This window comes from Mytilus galloprovincialis, chromosome 8 (assembly GCF_965363235.1).
Source record: "Mytilus galloprovincialis chromosome 8, xbMytGall1.hap1.1, whole genome shotgun sequence".
NCBI lineage: Eukaryota > Metazoa > Mollusca > Bivalvia > Mytilida > Mytilidae > Mytilus > Mytilus galloprovincialis.
In genome coordinates, this window is record NC_134845.1 from 7,228,038 (window position 1) to 7,248,675 (window position 20,638).

General features: G+C 31.3%; 1 protein-coding gene across 3 annotated transcripts in view; it reads right to left on the bottom strand.

Annotated features, from left to right (window-relative positions):
• The window catches only part of LOC143084967 (allene oxide synthase-lipoxygenase protein-like), a 65,666-nt gene that overhangs the window by 15,121 nt on the left and 29,907 nt on the right, over positions 1 to 20,638 (bottom strand). For 2 of the 3 annotated variants that reach the window (XM_076261062.1, XM_076261064.1), the window contains one exon: positions 18,294 to 18,725. The exons of the other annotated variant lie outside the window; for it this stretch is intronic. In XM_076261062.1, coding sequence (XP_076117177.1) covers positions 18,611 to 18,725 — 115 coding nt within the window. In that variant the 3' untranslated portion in view covers positions 18,294 to 18,610. Of the gene's footprint in view, positions 1 to 18,293; positions 18,726 to 20,638 lie in introns of those variants that run through there. 3 annotated transcript variants of the gene reach the window in all.

The following is a 20,638-nucleotide window of genomic DNA, read 5'->3' on the forward strand; positions in this document are numbered from 1 at the left end:
TAACATTTTAAGATCACACAAGAGAATCATTTTGAAATTAGAGGTTTTGGTATACTTATTATATCTCATCAGTGTAAGCATGTTTTCTTTTTAAGCACACTCTGGATTTCAATTCGTTAAATATCAAACATAATATATTTTCATTTTAGTACCACGAGGCAGTTTTAATCAAATAAGTACATATGTACAATAACGGGTTATACGCTCAAACTACTTCAAGTAGAAAAGGTAGATAATTACGAAAGGTTAATATATATTTTGATTTGTAGGTTGGTCATGAAAGGTTCACACATCAGGATAACGTGTAATTATGAAAAACTCAAATTATTTTATTTTGCAAAATCAGGTTTTCATGTTATGGTCATTTCCGTTCGATATTCAGTTTGTTCGGTGTGAGCCAAAGCTGCATGTAGACGACTGTAGCTTGACCTATAATGGATTACTTTTTTTATTGTTACTTGGTGGACAAGTGTCTCATTTGCCCTCATACCTCATCTTCCTATATCTAATCACTTATATTCTGATGAAATTGAAAAAAAAATGTTTCACAGATTGAAAATCACTTACAGGGTTACTTGGTTCTTTCTTTTGGAACAGCTGTATGGCTATTGGCAGAAGACAATTGGCATCGCTAAAATAAAACAAAGCCAAGGGACAAGTCATCTGCAAATACAAAGAAGAAAATGTTCAGTAATAGTGTTCTACTTTGTTTGTTAACACTAGCAGATTTATTCCATGAATACATTAATATTACTGATGGAACCTCGTATACATTTGTCTATGTATATTATCTTCTATCTATTTCTCCTGTTTGCAATTGATGATAGATCCCTATTGATTTTTGTATAATATATGTTTATTTTGGGGAACGATTTGAAAGAAAAAAAATATTTTATAGATACTCGCATCTTCACCTTTAAAATTGTAATCTCCTTTAATACACTCCTCCTTACCTTGCTTTTTTTTTGTCAAGAAAGTCAAACGCAGCGTTCAATTGAATTGCAAAACAAAGTGAAAGTTATAAATTTCTGACTCGCTTTCTTGTTGTACAATCTTCAGCAAGGATGTTTTAATTTTCTATCTAAACTCTTTTCAAGTTTATTGTGATAGTTGTACTAAAATATAGTAGTTAATTTACTACAATTTCCTTACATAATTGTATCATATTTTTGAGACAATTATGGATTTAGTGATATTTGATTTCGCTAATGAAATCTATTACAAATTTAGATATAATATAGATCAATTTCATTGCATCAAGATATTTACTTGTACACTATATTATAACTGATATATGCTCATCAGTAGTGACGTCTCCTGCTCTGAAAAATTCACCAATGATAGAAATCTGCATACAATAACAATGTGTCAATCAGTAAATTTACATATCGCACACCTTAATGTAATTAAATTAAGCATTAAATCATTCCTTACTAAAAGATTGTCGGTCCTGGTTGGACAATCTTCCAATATTGCCAGGTTTGTCATGAACAGCCTTTTACCTTCAATGGCTTGTTTTAATGTCTTGCCTTCTAGAAACGGTTTGATCATGTCTTCTGTGACTGCAAAACTATGAAATAGAAAAACGAAGAAAAAAAAAGAAATAGACTTAAATTTATAAAGTTTTCAATATTGTAAAATGTATTAAATCAGGTAACTAGTTTGGTTTTTTTTTACATGTGGAACTCAATTTTGAATAAAACATGTAAAATATAAAAGGTGGAGAAAAAACAAATTATTTTTTTTAAAAAACACGAAAAACAAATAAGACTATTTAGAATAAAAATAAGAATGGAAATGGGGAATGTGTCAAAGAGACAACACCTTGACCATAGAACAGACAAGAGCAGAAGTTCACCTATAGATCTTTAATGCAACGAGAAATTCCCACACCCGGAGGCGTCCTTGTGCTGATTTCATCCTTTTTCAAATATTTGTAAAAAACAGCTTACTTTTCGGGTATTGCAGTACACATTTCAATTATTAATGAATTCAGGCAGCTAATTCTCTGTCGTCCGAACTTCTTGTCATCGTTGAAATACTTTGAACCCTGAAAATCCGAGAGAAGAGGTGTTCAATTGTATTAAACTCTTAGCCTTTTTATAATGTCACTATGATTGATAAAAATAAATCGAGTCAAGCTCTTCGGACGCAACTAATCGCTCACGTGTGTTTGTCGTTTACAAAAGTTTAAGCCGTGGAATTCTGGTCCACGAGGTTATCTGAACTCAAGTATGGATACTGTAAACTCAAAAATTATTGCGATGTTTATGAATTGCGACAAATGCGATAGGGTTATAATCACAATAATTTAAACTCGTATTTGATTTTTTTATATGAATTAAACTGTATTTTCTCAATATCGCAAAAACTAAAATCTCATTTTAGTCTAAAATAACAAATTCGTAATAATAAATGCACACAATAATATCTGGATTTACAGTATTATTATTCATGGTACTCGTTAATTATACAGCTCCTGGCGTTGTAAATTTAGAACCGTTCAGAGATGTCCTTGCTGTCAATTAGTATCTACTGTTCAAACTGTCCAATAGCTGTTATTCATCTATACCAAACAACACAATAATGAATTGAATTATCTAACAGCTACTCAACAGTGGTCTAGTGACCACAATCCCAATGTTTAGACAGACATAACTTTACAACAGGAAAATAAATATGAACTATTTAAAATATCTTTCTAATGTTTTAAGATCAAAATGATGACGTTACTGATGAGTTGTATCTAGACGAGACGCGCGTCTGGCTTATTAAATTATAAGCCTGGTACCTTGATAACTATTAATAATGATTATCTGTTATTGTTACTGTTTTATCACACTCTCGTTAGAAGATAACGTATTTGATCTACAAGCAGTTACCTGTGGAACTCCGAAAGCTTTAGTATACACGGTTTTGACGTCGTCAACTTTCTTCCATTCTTTTCTTTTTCCCAGATTCGGCAGTTTAAGGCTTTCTATTTCAAACTCAGCGAGTTTCGAAAGCAACACGTCACACTATAAACAGCAAAAATTCTGTGTAGTGTTTTTTGTTAAACTATATATTATATAAATAAGAAGATGTGTTATAAATGCCAAACCGTCTAATTAAAAAGGCGTCCAATTTCTATCTACAAGCGCAAGTGGGTGTGTCTTGTTTTAATCAGAATGAGTGCCATTGAGACTTCTCTCCATCCAAGTCACAATGTATGAAAGTCAACAATTATAAATCAAAATATGGCCTTCAAGCATACTTCATTTAGTCTTTAAGTTTATTTTTGCTTAAGAGATTTAACACACGAGATTTGACTTCCTGCAAGTCCTACATTATTTTACGTCTTTAAGGCAAATCTGTTGAGAACGGCTGAAATTTGAATACTTACTGGTGGAAATAAGTGTGAAATATCTATTGCTTTGTATTTTATTAGTTATGTGCTTTTCTAGCCAATTCAGATCTTGATCTGGTTATTTTATTTTCCTCTGAATTTAACACTTTGTTCTTATATTGTGTAGGGTCACAGCTATTTCTCTTTTTGTGAATATTTCAATTCTAAGCTGCATGCTATACCATGCCAAATTATAAAGGTGCATGTCTGTACCATGTTTATTGTAAGTAAAGTTTTACTGAAGCTCAAATAACGTTAACCTATTAAAAATATACGAATAAAAGGGAAGTAGGGAATGAATTAGGACCGTGTACTTCATAAATACATGTATAATGTCTCCTAAATATTACAACCATTATTAACAATTGTACTATCTATAGAATCAGAACAGTTGACGTATACATATGAAATGCACAAATCCAAATAAACTTCGTCCCATACACAGTTAGAATGACATGCGCCATATTTTTTTTTTGTTATATTTGAGGAATAATTAAATTTCTTTTTAGTTTTAGAGGTACTCCGTTAGCAATTAAAAGCTAAAGTGCAAAATCACTTTAAGATATATGGCAAATACGTACGTCAACAATAATTGGATATAAGCAATGCATAGAAAATAATGTGTTATGAGACCCATCTATTTCAAAATGATGCTTTTAAGCAGTTTCAGAATACATGTTTTTTATCTTAACATTTGCAAATGCACCACTTACAAAATAATGCCATGAAAATGTCTCATCCTCTGGTAATACTTTAACCTGAAAATATAAACATTTAGTATTAAGACTATTGGTCATATCCTATGCCAAATATACATTGTTTGCACTTATTAATGCCGAACATTTCAGCTACGTAAAGTATCTTTATCTCTGTTTTAGTTCTGACGAAAACGTGACATTTCATTGTAGATTAAATACAGAGGTCATGCAATTGATTTTTGTTTTTTATAAATTGAATCATTTCTGTAAGTGGGTTATTCAGCTTACTTCACATACTTTGTTATTGCTTTCTATTGAATGCAAACATATACTCGTTAGTTCCTTACATGCTTGTCATTTTGGTAATTGACTGCTAGCTGTCTGATCGACCTATTTTGAGTTTTTAGACCTCGTTCCAACTGATACTGCTTTTTCATATTTTGAAAATGTAAACAGATAAATATGGCAATATTGCAAAACATTTTTAGTAATCGAACATTCTATGTTTAAATGATTTTTGTATGCATATACTTTTGCTTACTTCATCTACCTATATAAAGATGCTTGATTTCATGATTCACAACATATGTGTTACGTTCGTGAAAGTGTTTGTTCAACGAAAAAATGGCATTTTCGTTGAAAGCAACTCCTGTTCTAGCCTTTTCCTTATTCTGAGGAGCCTGACTGCAAACATAATTTTACTATGGGATTTGGTTTTTTCTCAGTGTTAAAGGCTGCACTGTAATGCATTGCAGAAGAAGCTTGTCTTGTCAGTACAAAATAAATGTCGCTCCGTTTAGTGGTTGTGCGACTTTTTATTATAGTTTTCTAGTATTCTAGTTTGTTTATTTTGAGATTTTTGAGATTTGACCAAAATGTCACAAACTCCGTACCTGAGCAGGTAGTCCAGACATCTTAACATCTAGCTGATATTCCTTTTGTAAGACTTGCATTTCAAGCCTTCGTGATTCTTTCATGTGGTCGTTTTGCGGTAAAGTAGTTTCATTTACGAAAAAGTAATGATGGTTTTTTTTTATCCATTTCAATGCTGGAAATACGGTTGTGAAACTGTTTTCCTTGTTGGTGACTTCAATCCAATCTAGATACCAGTTGGTACTGGAACAATTGCTGTCTCGCCACAGCTCGATTTTCTGGACTTCAGAAATGTGAACTTCAGATTTGATAGAAAAGCTTTCAAACTTTCCTCTTTTAAAATCACTTTTTAAAAAATTAGAAAGCTTGCATTCTCTTGTTTGGATTTCATCTGTTCCATAAAGTATTATATGGACATGAGCATGCGTCCCAGCTCCTTTTTTGTCTCCAGTCTGCACAGCTATATTGTACTCAGTTACTGTACCTGAAATTTTTAAAAGGATATCTTCTATTTACACGAGAGGATCGCAGATTTTTTGCTTTATAATTTGGTACACCAGACGCTCAATTCGTAGATATAACCCTCTTTTCCTTAGGGTGCACGTGAGTTCGTCTGTAATTTAACCTCAACTTGTATTTTATCAATTATCTTATGACAAGAACTTTTGTGATTAAATTAAGTTCCGTTTTCATTATTGTTTTTTTTCTATTTTTAATAGGACAATGAGATGCACTGATACTAGAATGTGTAATTGTGTATTACACTGTATGACCTTAAATTGCTTTAAATCATGTCTTTGTTTGGTCTAGCACGCAAAATTGCTGCATTGTCTAAATACCGAATCGTTATTTTTTTTATCCTAAACTCAAGAAAACAAAATCGGCGTTTTTATGAGGTTTAAATTGAAAACAAAAACAAAATGTCTTTGAATATGTCCTCGTTTAATTCCTTAATAATTCAACTGTACTGTTTACATGTCAATCAATTTTATCTACAAAAAAGATTGTATTATATCCTGAATTCGTTTTTTTTTTTCATTTTGTTTTGTTACTTTATCTCCTTTTTCATATTTATAATATCATTAACCTGATTAGTTGTGTGAGTGACTCTGTCTTATTGTGGTTTTATCAACATGATACATAAAAGGAGATCTAGTTATATAGTAAATAGGGATGACGGATGACATTTTTGACATAACACTTAATAATGTCGGCATACTATTAGAAAAGTCATTGAATACATTGATGTTTTTGAACTTTAAATCACAAGCAACAATGCACATACTATGCAAAAATATATTATGTACCTATCGTATTTCAGTGTAATATAGATTTGATTTATAAACAGATTATCTATATCTTGATTCTAGTATAGCGTTAATTTACTCATATATGACATTTGCATAAATTTTTAGTAAGTATATATTTTTGGAAAGATAATTAATCATGACAAAGAGAGTTAAAGCTCAGTATAAACATGGACATACATGCAAGTAAAGATAAAGTGTATGGTGGTGATACCTATTTAAGATAAAGTAAATGATAGAAGAAATATTGTTTAATTCACCTTTGCCCTTGCTTTTCAACATGACTACTTGACAATTTCTTTTCCTAAAATAAAAAATATACATACATACATACATATTGTAATCAGTAAAGGATGCACTTTCGTCATGATTTTTTTAATTTCATAAACCGGCTATTTAAATATTTAAGTACTGCGTGTATACAGTTTTAAAGTCGTAAGCCTTATAACCCGTCTTTATGTTGAATACTACATATTCATTATTATTGATTTCGTGGTTCCAGGTGAACAATGTTCAACGAAGTAATTAACTACATAAGTGTCCTTACAAACAACGGTATATTGCTGGGTATTCCAAGTGTTCCACGAAACCTCTTTCTAAATTATTTAAAACATCTATTTTATCATCAATCAAAGACGGGGCTTCAAAGTTATTGTGAAACTGCCTATTCTAGAGGTTGTGTGAATCAGATGTAGATACTTAAAAGGTACATACAATCTAACTCTCTTTCATCTTGTAACAGTATTAAAACATTTGACTTTTCTACTCCTTACACATGTATTCCACATTCCAAACTAAAAGACAAATTGAAAGAGTTGGTATTGCCTTGCTTCATAAAAAAGAATGGCTAACGTAGATACAAGTATCTTGTCTTAGGGCACACTACCTACTTCGTAAAGGATCACTCTGATTTAAAGAAAAACATCTCTGAAACTGATATTATCAATATGCTTGATTTGTTGATTGACAACATATTTGTTACGTTCGGAGTGTTTTTCAACAGACTGTCGGCATTCCAATGGGAACAAACTGTGCCCCTCTACTGACCGACTTGTTTCTTTATTATTATGAGGCTGACTTCATGTATGAACTTCTTAGGAAGAAAGATTAGAAGTTAGCAATATCCTTTAACTCTACCTTCCGCTATATAGATGATGTTCTTTCACTAAATAATTCAAAATTTTGTGACTATGTGGAACGCATCTATCCCATAGACCTAGAGATAAATGATACTACATATACAGTTAAGTCGGTCTCATATCTTGACTTACATCTAGAAATTGACAATGAGGGTCGGTTGAAAACAAAACTTTACGACAAAAGAGATGGTGTGAACTTTCCATTTCTAAGTAGCAACATTCCAGCAGCTCCTACATACGGGGTATATATCTCCCAATCGATACGATATGCCCCTTCTTGCATTTCCTATCATGATTGTCTTGATAGAGGGTTGCTGCTCACAAGGAAGCTATTAAACCAAGAGTTCCAAATGATGAAGTTGGTATCATCCCTTCGTAAAGTTTAACGAAGCCATTACGAGTTGGTTAACCGTTATGGATTAACCGTTTCACAAATGATATCGGATATGTTCCTTACGTCGTAACTACAATCCCATTCCCTTTCATGAATGTGACCTACCGAATTAGACTATTTACCGGATTTGTTATCACATAAGCAACACGACGGGTGCTACATGTGGAGCAGGATCTGCTTACCCTTCCGGAGCACCTGAGATCACCCTTAGTTTTTGGTGGGGTTCGTGGTGTTTATTCTTTAGTTTTCGATGTTGTGTCATGTGTACTATTGTTTGTCTGTTTGTCGTTTTCAGTTTTAACTACGGCGTTGTCAGTTTGTTTTAGATTGATGAGTTTGACTGTTCCTTAGGTATCTTTCGCCCCTCTTCTTTAATAACAAATATAGGCATGTTTGTAAAAAATTTTCAAAACATCTATTTTTCAACCTCTTAATTGGATTGCATGTATATTTAATTTAATTTCGATTGTCAAAACTTTAACTTTTTTACTAATTCAGTATAGAAATAAGTTCTTTTTATTTTATTTTTGCAGAAAAGAACGTTGCCGTTATTGTTTGAATTTTATTTTCTGCCTTGAAACCTATTTGATTTCGATTATACAATATAAAATACTGGCGGGAAAGTTTTGAATGCAAAGAATTCTAATAATAATGTTTGTTTTTAATGTAAGTAAGTTATTATACGTTTTTATTTGCCTTGAAATATCAGATCTTGTTTCCTCTTTGTTATGAATAAAACAATATGTTGGTTGATGCTGAATTATTCTGAATGCTTGTCCACACTAACACGGTGGATGCAGTTTTTTACATTCAAATATACATATAAATATGTTTCCTTATTTGTATTGGCTGATCGAGTTGCATGGTTTTTAGACAGAAACATTGTACATACATGCCATAATTATAGAAGGAATCAAATGGGAATAAAAAATAAAAAGATAAACCACGATCAGATATTTGATAGTAATTTGAGTATTACAGTTGAAATCCTTCGTAAAATGTTAGAATACAGTGTTGCAAAAAAATATGTGAACATATAGTAAGAAATATCAGCAATGAATTGTATACATATCTTTAACCCTTATACTTTTAAAGAATATGAGGATAAAATGTCATGGAGTCATTGGCCCACCAATAAAGAAAACCAGAAAAATAGAAATACATTAGCCCATCATAAAGATGTTTGCTTGTTTTTACAATTTATTAGATATTTAAAACCTATACTTTTATCCTTGTTGTGCCATTAAAATATTGTGTGCGCTTATTCCTACTTTTCTTTTTTTTCTCCAAATTTGAAAGTAAAAAGGTGCAAATGTTACTCAAGAATAATTTCCAGCCAATTTGTCAATTGCTCAGACATTGTATGTATGATAAAAAAAAAACCTAGGACACGGACCTTTTAGTGTTACTGTTTTTAAGTCCGTTATTCATATGCTGTCAACTGAAAACAGTCGCATGACAATCTTTTTATTCCAATACAGAAGAGTGAACATCCATAAGCTCTCAATCCAAAAAAACATCATTTTAAATTCCACCATTTGAAACTCTTGATTTAATAGCTTCCTTGTGAGCATAATCTGATAAAATTACATTTCCAGTCATTTTTGGTTAGTTAGGTCTTCGAAACAAAATATCAGATTATTGATCCGATTGATCTTATCTTTTACCTTTATAAATCATATAATAATAAAACGTGAATTTGTTTTTAGGTTTGAAAAATCCAAGATTCAAAATTGGAGTAGTTCGATACTTGATACCACCTTTAGCATCTACATCCTGTTTTATTAGTATACAATGATAGGTAATAAAAAATGAATAATAGAGTAGGTGTATACTGAAGTTATTAATGAAAATCTACACTTTATTGTTAAGACATACTTGAAGGATTTCCTCTTTACATTAAAGGATGTCCTGTTTACATAGGATCATATTATATAAAATACGGAAAGTATTTTTAATATTCTTATTGAAATATGTTTTATTATATTCTGTGAAAAACGTAGCATGATTAGAATTACGGAAGTATTGCTATATTTAGAATTCTGGGTAAAGAAATTAAAGACACATGATGTTTATGTTTTGAATAATTTGCTAAACACGCGTACATCTGTCAATCTGTTCATTTTTATATCAATCTTCCCGCATGTCGATTACACATTTGTTGCATAGTGTAAGTAAAATCACAAAAAAAACTGAACTTCGAGAAAAATTCAAAACGGAAAGTCCCTAATCAAATAGCAAAATCAAAGAATAAAACACATCAAACGAATGGATAACAACTGTCATATTTCTGACTTGGTACAGGCATTTTAAAATTTAGAAATTGGTGCATTGAACCTGGTTTTATCGTGCTACTTACGTTCCCGCGTCCTCAATCAAGTATTGTGAAGTATTATAATCTTAACGGTATGAATATTATTAGGAATGACAAAATGATGACCTTTGTCAGTTCTGCAAAATTATGCACACATGTTAAATAGCTTGTTCAGTTAACTTCTCGTACAGTTTTCAAACAAACGGAACTCAATGTTGTGATGTTACTAATGTTAGTTAATCAGATGAGCTCTTATAGTCAGATATCGATTTGTTTTTATTTTGTAATTAACCTGATTAATGACAGAATGGTGAAGTTTGTTCTTTATTTGTCTATAACACAATAAGTCAATTTTGTTATAATCAATTGTTTCAAAAATCATTAATGATACAGATAATATATATATAAAAAAAAAGATGCGATATGATTACCAATGAGTCAACTGTCCACAAGAGACCACAATGACACAAAAATTTACAACTATAGTTCACCGTAAGTCTCAAATCTTGACAAACATCTAGAAATGGACATTGAGGGTCGGTCAAAAACCAAACTTAAGGACAAAAGTGATTATTTTAACTTCCCAATTGTAATCTTGCAATTTTTGTGTAGCAGCATTGCAACAGGATTTTGAATATTCTTATGTTCTAAGTATCATTATGCTCTTGTTTGTTCCTGATTTCATTTATATTCGTGCAAAGATTTCATTTTGTCGATTTTAAAGATAACAATGTTTTCTATTTCTGTCAGACTTATAAATTGCTTTTTATATGGAAAAAAAATTTTGACTAATAAATACATACAATATTCTTCATCTTCAATCTTAAAGCCATTCACTACACCTTTAGGACTGCGTACATACTTAATATCGTTATTTAAAAGTGTTGATAATCATTAGTTGCTAACAATGGAAGCACTAAATACTTTGTACTATTTTCAATTTTTAAAGTTCTTAATTACACACTTATATAAGAAAATGTATGATTTTTTATTTAAACTTTTCTATTTATTGTTTTCAAGGTAGCTAAAAAAATATTAAACATAGACGAAAATTTTCTAGCCATCTTTTATGAAGATTTTTTTCCCACATATAAACTCCTATCAGTTTTTCGTGGGCATAATGACTTTACAGAAAAGTGTATACTGATTGCTCATATAAGTTGAAATTACAGGTGTTAGTAGCATTTTTAATTTTTTCGATTTTTGTACATTGAAATACAATTTGAAGAGTTTATTTTTTTTTTTTTTTTTTAGAAATGCTTTAAATTAACTTTTTATCTTACAATTCTTTTCTAATACAGTCTAGTTTCATTCCGTTTTTTCACATATTTCATTCAATTTTGTTAACTTTTTAAAACCCATTTGCAATATATGCTATAATAAAGCAATATAATCAATCATTTGTTATCTTTCGTCAAAGTATGATTTACTTCAAGAATTACGTTTACATGTAACTGTCTTTTTTTTTTCTACACAAGAAACCAGAATTAATTTATTTTTTTACACAAGAAACCAGAATTAAAAATCATACAACACTAACAAAGTCCAGAGGCTCCTGACTTTGGACAGGCGCAAAAATTGCGGCGGGGTTAAACATGTTTTTTGAGATCTCAAACCTCCCCCTATACCTCTAGCCAATGTAGAAAAAACAAACGCAAAACAATACGCACAGTAAAACTCAGTTTAAGACCGAGTCCGAGCTTGCTAATTTTTTTTTATTGAGAAATGGAATTTTATTATAGCATGCCCGCGATTGTTGTCAACCATCAAAAGTATCAATTCATATTAATACACACATTTCGTGTTATCATTTTTACCAATCGAGCCAGTTTTATAAATCAATCACGATAAAACACGGAAAGGCAATACCAAGGGAATACAGTTATTAATACTTTAAGGACTAATCAGAATAAAAAGTTATGAAAAGTTAATAAAGAGCAGTTTATTATTGCACGTTTTAAATTTCATAATGTTACGGATGCCATATGTCACTTTCCTCATAAAATCCAGTATATTAATTGATATTTATATATATTGTTTTGATATATGATACTGGGTCCTCGGTGGTCGAGTCATCTAAGTAGTTTATTCTGTAATCACTAGCCAGTCAACGTTGTGAGTGCGGACCCCGCTCGTGCCGGTGCAATCGACTCCACTCTTTATAGAATAGGAAAGTCAGTTTTCCTATATGACCTCTAGGCACTCCGGCGTCCTCCAACAATTAAAAACTGGCCGCCACGAAATATTACAAAAGCGGTGCTTAAAAGTGGCGTTAAGAATGGAAATGGAGAATGCATCAAACAAACAACAGCTCGACCAAAAATCAGTACACAGATAAAGGCCATTAATTGGTCTTAAACACATCGACAAAATTTCTCACCCGAAGCCGGGCTTCAGCTGACCCTTGAAAAAAATATGTATTAGTTCAGTTAAAGAGGATGTCACACTAAACTCAGAAACATGTAAATGAACTTAAACTTAAAACACAGAAGACAAACACAGATCAGAGGTTCCTGACTTTAAACAGGCTCAAAACATGCGTTTAAACATGTATTGTGAGATCTTAACCCTCCCCTCAATCTCTAGCCAATGTAGAATAAACTAAAACACAGCAATACGCACAGTGAAACTCAGTTTTAATAAGTTTAATTGTCGGTCATTTCTGAACATTGTGCATCTGAGATTTATTAAGGTGACTGCTATCACTTTCTTTGTATCCTTCAATTATTGTACAAATAACAGGTACATGAATAAAGTATGTTTTCCCTACTTCCATGTTGAGCAAGCGGTAAAGTGGATATATCTTTAAACGTAACAGTTCATTTAAGAGACCTATAAGCGGATTAAAAACTTATCGATTTCTCTGAAAAATTAGACACAATGGTTTTGATTTTAATAACTAATGTTTCAAGTGTCGGCTCTATATTGCAGTATAAAAGCAATATACTATGCGTTCAGTAACCAAGGCATTAGCATTTTTTCATTCTACATTTGCTGATGATTCTAGCGTGTACAGAACTATTGATATGATCATATAATTTCTATGTTTCAGTTCTGTGAAGATTATTTACGATAATAACGATTTTCACTTTTCCCATGATGAATCAGTTTAACATGTGAATTACATTGTATTGTCTTCGAGGAATGATTGTTTACGCTAATTTAACGTGTAGGTTAAATTGGTATGGCCCGAAACCACATTTAATTCCTCTATTAGTTTTATAAACGTTTTGTCGCATTAAAAAAAAAATGCCCTGTGTTTTTTGCCAATTTTGTGTGTGTGTACTGTACAGTACAAGTCCAAAAGTATATTCGATTTTCAGAATAATTACTGTTAAACATCCATACCCCTATTGGCAAGTCAAGAGATGTTCCGAAAAGTGTAAATATTACCTTTTGCACCTGGCACAATCACTCTTTCCATATCAAAATCAATTAAAATAAAACATCCAAAAGTTTATTTCAGCTCTCTTCTTTCATTTCCACCCCAGAAAAACTAAGAAATGTATGAGAAAGGGAAAGAAAAACAAATTAAGAAAAAATACATTATAATTAAAGGTAACTATATTACTTATGGTCTTAGGCCGTACATGTATGTCTTTGTATGTTTAATTATTGCAATAAAAGCGTTTCTCTGGGTATTCATAGATTGGGATTAGCGAATGCTAGCCTCCGGTCAGAAAGAGGACACTAAACCCAATGCCCAATTGTAGAGAGAGCACCACGCTCTTTGCACGTTACGGACCCTTGCAACAGCTCTTTTCGGGGTCCAAAGGTGGCTTGTTGCAAGACAAAATTTCTGTCATTTTCGTGTAGCAGCCCAAACATCCCTGACCGTTATCCCGGATAGCATCTATTGCAGAACATACCTGTTGTCTTTGTTAACTTATTCTCGTGCTGAACATGTTTGAAATATTTGCCACTGGACGTTAGGCAATCAACAATGAAATATTTTTTTCTTGCTGAATGCAACATTTATTACGTAAAAGTAGGAGGATTTTTATGTACAATATCAAACATATCAAATTGTGAAAACAATCTTTAAGCATATGAATACATCGGTTTACATTAATTGATTTTTTGGATAAATAGTACACGAACTTTGACAATTAATTTCTTTATTTTCACACAAGTTATTCAAAAGACTTTTTAAATGTAATGTCAAGCAATTATCCACAAGGTTACTTGCAGATAATGGAGAGAATAAACTGATCTCGACAGCAACTCATGACCTGGTGTTCTTTTTCGCTTCTATTGTTCATTACCGCTTCAAGCAAGGGGTACCTGTATATAGGGATGTACGTGTCTATCCGTTAGACCAAATTTTCAGACATTTTAACACAATATCATGAACCGCATGAATATTAATTTAGTATACAAAAATTCATATTACACATTGTATGTAGTTCATAGCTTTTTTTTATACAACATTTAATGTTTTGTTGTAAAACAAATGTTCATTTACGTTTCACACTAACAGTGTTTGTTTCGAAACAAAAAAAATATATATATCTAAAGAGAAAATGATGTTAATATTGCAAATAAATGTTAAAATAATTTATATGCAATGAGTTTTTAGGAAATGTTGCTTGATACATTATACATATTTCAACTGGTGATGGAACGATTCTTGTTAAGGAAAGTTTACAAAGAAATAAACAATCAATTTAAAGATCTTTAAGGATAAAGAAAAACTAAACAATATAATACATGTATTATATTGTCAAGTTGTTGTCTTATTGATAAAATATTTCATCACTAATTCATGAAAAGTTTTACATTTAACTATCACATTGTTATACTAAGGCATAGTTTTTGACAATGCAGAATACCAAATATCTTTTTTTTTTAATTACTATTTATTACCAGCTACAACTATACCTTTGTACGCGTCATGTTTTATCGGTAATCGGTATTACATATACATGTATGGTGTATCCGATTCAGAAACGATCGTCTATTTGAAATGATTGTAAGAGTTTGCAATATCTGTGTTTATTTATATATAAATTATAGTATTGTAATTAGTTGGAACACAAATGATTTTACCGGTTGAAGGGAAATAATTCTGTTTATTTTTACCAGATTCTTAGTGATCAATAAAACAAAAATGAACACTTTTTTTTTCATTACATATTTTATTTACTTTATCATATGGTACAAAAATCATTAAAATAAATCAATTCGTTTTTCCCCTAGATGATTTTAAAATGTATATATTATTGAAAATCTCCACATTATCTCCCTTTGATGCAAAAATGCCATTTTTTGGTATTTAAATTAAAATATCTTTTTTTAAACTCATCGGTGACCTATATTTTTTATTTTTATTTTCAAATAAGCTGTACTTGAACTTAACTATTGTAAAATTTGAGTGATTTCTGTAATTTAGTTCTTTTTTCATTTCGATATTACCTCTATTTCTCCTATTAGTTCAACAGGAAAAAAGTACATTTACCAAGATGTATGCTTCTTTCGAAGGCAGATTGTGAGCGTAAATGAACGGTGACCCCATTTTTTTCATTTCATTTTTCCATTAAGTATATGATCAATTTCAGTTAAAGAAAAATATAGCGAAATCTTATATTTTAAAAAAAAAATTTATACCCGCGAGCCCCCTTAATAAGTGCCTTGATTTGAATACATCATTTTTATGTGTTATATATTGTAACATGTACTTTTTGTATCTGCACAAAAACCTGCTATAAGTCAATTATAAGAAGTTCGTTAAATTATAGTTCAATTGTCAAGATGTTTTTAAACTGACTAAATGGTAACGGGTTTTCTAATTACTTATGTTAAAGTATTTTGTGGCATTAAATCGCTTTTCAAACTCTTTTGTTATATAATTCATTTATGTTTCTTTGTCCTGAGTATTTTTGCATTTATTTGTATTGTATTGATGTCACTGATGTTGTCTTTTTTAGCGGTATTATTAGCATTGCCATATAAGCGTGATGTTTAGCTAGCTATAAAACTTTGTTCAACCCACCATTTGTGTCTTTATACTTGTCGTTCCAAGTCAGGAATATAGCAGTTGTTATGAAATAGTTTGTTTCAATATATGTGGTTAGTTATCAAAGGTACCAGAATTAAAATTTAATACGCCAGACGCGCGTTTCGTCTACATAAGACTCATCAGTGACGCTCAGATCAAAAGCATTGATGTTTGTAATTGTTTTTGTTATATAATTCGGTGTTTTTGTTGATGAATGGCAATAAAATATCTAAGGGAAATAGTTATCAAAGGTACCAGGATTATAATTTAATACGCCAGACGCGCGTTTCACATGCCGCAATAATATTGCTTTTTGCTGTAGAAATGTATAATATGCTATCATCTACTACAAATCATTCTTTGAACTTGATATCTATGGCCAACCTGTTTCATATACCATTCAATGAAAACTTAAATAGAGTGTTTCTTTGAAATACACATTTTCATTTTGTCGAATAAAGAACCGTTCGGTAAAGATTTATTACAGTAAACTTTTTCACAGTTACTGTCAGTTAATCATTCCAACAACTTTTGGTATATTTCTACAATACATATCAATTCTGCTACCGTTCCTCTTGTTTCAAGACGCATAGTATAAGGATAGAAAATAAGCCCTTCCCTTATTCTCTGCATGTGTGAGGAGAGCTTAAATTCTTCCAATCAATGTTTAAGGTCCTTTATCAAAAAAATGTATCAATTTAAACCAGCTGACACTAGCGGTCTCTTGGAAGCATTATAGATATTACGAAATAGCATGCGTACAATAATATTCATCGATCTCGTAATTTCGACCACCATAATCAACTTTATGTGTTAAAAGTTATGAGCACAAATACAACTTATCACCTGGTATTTACACTATTTAAAAGAACAACTTTTTTTTCTGTTACTTTACACTTTTTACTAAATATAGCTTCTCCTTTAAAAAAAAACTAGAGGCTCTAAAGAGCCTGTGTCGCTCACCTTACGTGCACATTAAACAAAGGACACAGATGGATTCATGACAAAATTGTGTTTTGATGATAGTGATGTGTTTGTATATCTAACTTCACTGAACATTCTTGCAACTTACAATTTTCTCTATCTATAATAAACTTGACCCTTTAGATGCAGAGGAAAATATTATGCAAAAATTTACAAAAATTTACCAAAGTAATAAAAATTGTTAAAAATTGACTATAAAGGGCAATAACTTCTTAAAGGGTCAACTGACCATTTTGATCATGTTGACTTATTTTTAGATCTTACTTTGCTGAACATTATTGCTGTTTACAGTTTATCTCTATCTATAATAGACTAGTATTCAAGATAATAACCAAAAACAGCAACATTTCTTTATAAATTACCAATTGGGCGCAGCAACCCAACAACCAGTTGTCCAATACATCTGAATATATCTGGACAGATAGATAGTGGTGACTTGATTAACAAATTAACCCTTTGTCAGATTTGCTCTAAATGCTTTGGTTTCAGAGTTACAAGCCAAAATCTACATTTTACCCCTATGTTCTATTTTTAGCTTGGTTGGTTGGCTAGGTCACTGCACACATTTATTAAACTAGATACCCTAACAATGATTGCGGATAAGTTTGGTTAAATTTGACCCATTAGTTTCAGAGGAGAAGATTTTTGTAAAAGATTACAAAAATTTACGAAAAATTGGTTAAAAATGACTATAAAGGGCAATAACTCCTTAAGGGGTCAACTGACCATTTTGGTCATCTTGACCTATTTGTAGATCTTACTTTGCTGAACATTATTGTTGTTTATCTCTGTCTATAATAATTTCAAGATAATAACCAAAAACGGCAAAATTTCCTTAAAATTACCAATTCAGGGGCAGCAACCCAACAACCGGTTGTTCGATTCATCAGAAAATTTCAGGGCAGATAGATATTCACCTGGTTTACAATTTTACCCTGGCAGATTTGCTCTAAATGCTTTGGTTTCAGAGTTATAAGCCAACATCTACATTTTACCCCTATGTTCTATTTTTAGCTATGGCGACCATCTTGGTTGGTTGGCCGGGTCACCGGACAATTTTTTTAAACTAGATATCCCAATGATGATTGTGGCCAAGTTTGGTTAAATTTAGCCCAGTAGCTTCGGGCCATGTGAGCTAAAAAGAATATCTAAGTATGACGCCATTCTCATACATCATTTTAACATGAAAGAACAATACAAATTGTCAAGATTAGTGATTTTATTAAAATAAGAAACCCAATATTACAATGTTAGGTACACATTTAAAGAAGGGTGATATCGTTTCAAAGGACAAGCATTACTTAAACTAATTGTAACATTACAGTTTGTACATATCCATTACGGAAGATTTATCCATGAAACCAAACAGATAAAAAAAATCTTATCTATGCTAGAATAGTTAGTATACAAAATTTATAGATATTAAAAGGAAGATGTGGTATGATTGCCAATGAGACCATATGACACAGAAATTAACAACTATAGGTGAAAGTTTGTATTCATAACAAATTTAAATGTTTAAATGCTTATAGCATTTGGTACTGCCTGTGGACGAAGCCATTCATATGGATATTCCCTCTTTTGGTTCCTTTCATCAATTGTTTTACCAACTTCTTGTAATTTCTGTCGAAACCTACAAATAGTACTTGAATTGAGAGATGATGATAAAGTGGAAGGATATTTGACATTATATCGAGAACAAAAACAGAAGTATAAAAGACACCGTTAAAATTGTTAACACTGTTCTGTTATATGGCAGTTGTGATTAAATAGTTCTTTTCTATGTATGTTGGAGTTTGTATTTGTTGCAGTTCAGTGTATCTGTTGTTCCTTTCATTAACTCTTATAGTTGATGTGTTTCCCTCAGTTTTCATTTGAAACCTGGAATTATTTTTCTCAATGAATTTATTCTGTTCATATGCTATCCATTTCCAGTATAAAAATATAAGCATTTTCAAAATTGTTTACTGAATTTTATTGATTTATTATAAGATTGAATAAACCATATATCTTTATTGCGTTTACTCTGTGACCATTCATTCCTTCCAGTTAATTCAGAATCAAATATAGATTAATCTGTGTATATATCACTAGGAATAGTAATACGAACACATATGTATAAAACTATGATGTAATGTTGTGGTCCATCCAATTCTACGTGCTACCTTTACTATTGACGCAAGGCTCAAATTGATAGTTTTTATCCTTTCGAGCACTCCTTAATCTTGGCATATTATATTTTGTTATATAAATCTCCAATGAACTATATGAAGCATATAGAATCAAAATGACCTTGATCGTTAACCAAATATAAAAATTAGGATCTGTGAATAATTTATACATTTTGCTTAATCTCTTGTACAACTTAAATTTTGGAGAGAAAAAAATCAAAATGTACAACCATACGTGGATTTATTTTATCTAAGCTCCAAAAGCATTGTTGTATTATTTGTCCTAAATGAAATGAAACACATTTAAGATGCCACGTTTGTAAGATACATTTTGTATATGTATACAGACGAATTCATGTGAGTTTATTTTATCAAGGTTAACAGAATAAACTAACACATGAATTTTGTTCATGATTAATATGTTAACAAAAAACATTTATGAAGGAGACACAGACGTTACAGTCTCCACTTTCATATTCGTTTAAGTTCCAAAAAGTTGTATTTAAATTAAACTAGAGGCTCTCAAGAGTCTGTATCGCTCACCTGAATCTACTTTGGTTTTTAGAATCATAAAATTTGGTTTAAAATATGTAATATGGCATTCCATTCTGTGATTTTCTAAAAGAAGACATTTGTATGCATTTCCCGTAGGGTCCTATGTTAAGGAACATTCATGCTATGTTTGGTTGCATTCCATTCAGTGGTTCTCTAAAAAAAAGTCATGTTTATGCATTTCCCATAGGGTCCTATGTTAAAAAAAAGTCCCCCGCTGGCGGCCATCTTGGATGTTAGATCGGCGACAAAGTAACAACACTTGGTCAGCACCTCATAACGAACACTCATGCTATGTTTGGTTTAATTCCATTCAGTGGTTCTCTAAAAGAAGTCATGTGTATGCATTTCCCATAGGGTCCTATGTTTAACTAAGTCCCCCGCTGGCGGCCATCTTGGATGATGGATCGGCTACAAAGTAACAACACTTGGTCAGCACCTCATAAGAAACATTTATGCCATGTTTGGTTTCATTCCATTCAGTGGTTCTCTAAAAGAAGTTCAAAATATAAAAAGTTAACGACGACGACGACGGACGCCAAGTGATGAGAAAAGCTCACTTGGCCCTTCGGGCCAGCTGAGCTAAAAATGATAAAAAAAAATATATTTATGAAGCAACAAACGTTTCAGTTTCTACTTTCGTAATCATTTGAACGGTTTTATATGTAACCTATCAACATGATTTGTGATATTTATTAGATAAACAGCCAGTGCTACCTCAGGTTCATTTAACACATCCCGAGAAATAAAGGCCATAGTTTCTACCGACACAAATGTTTATACATAATAATCTTCCATTTGATATGACTTGTTTGTATATCGA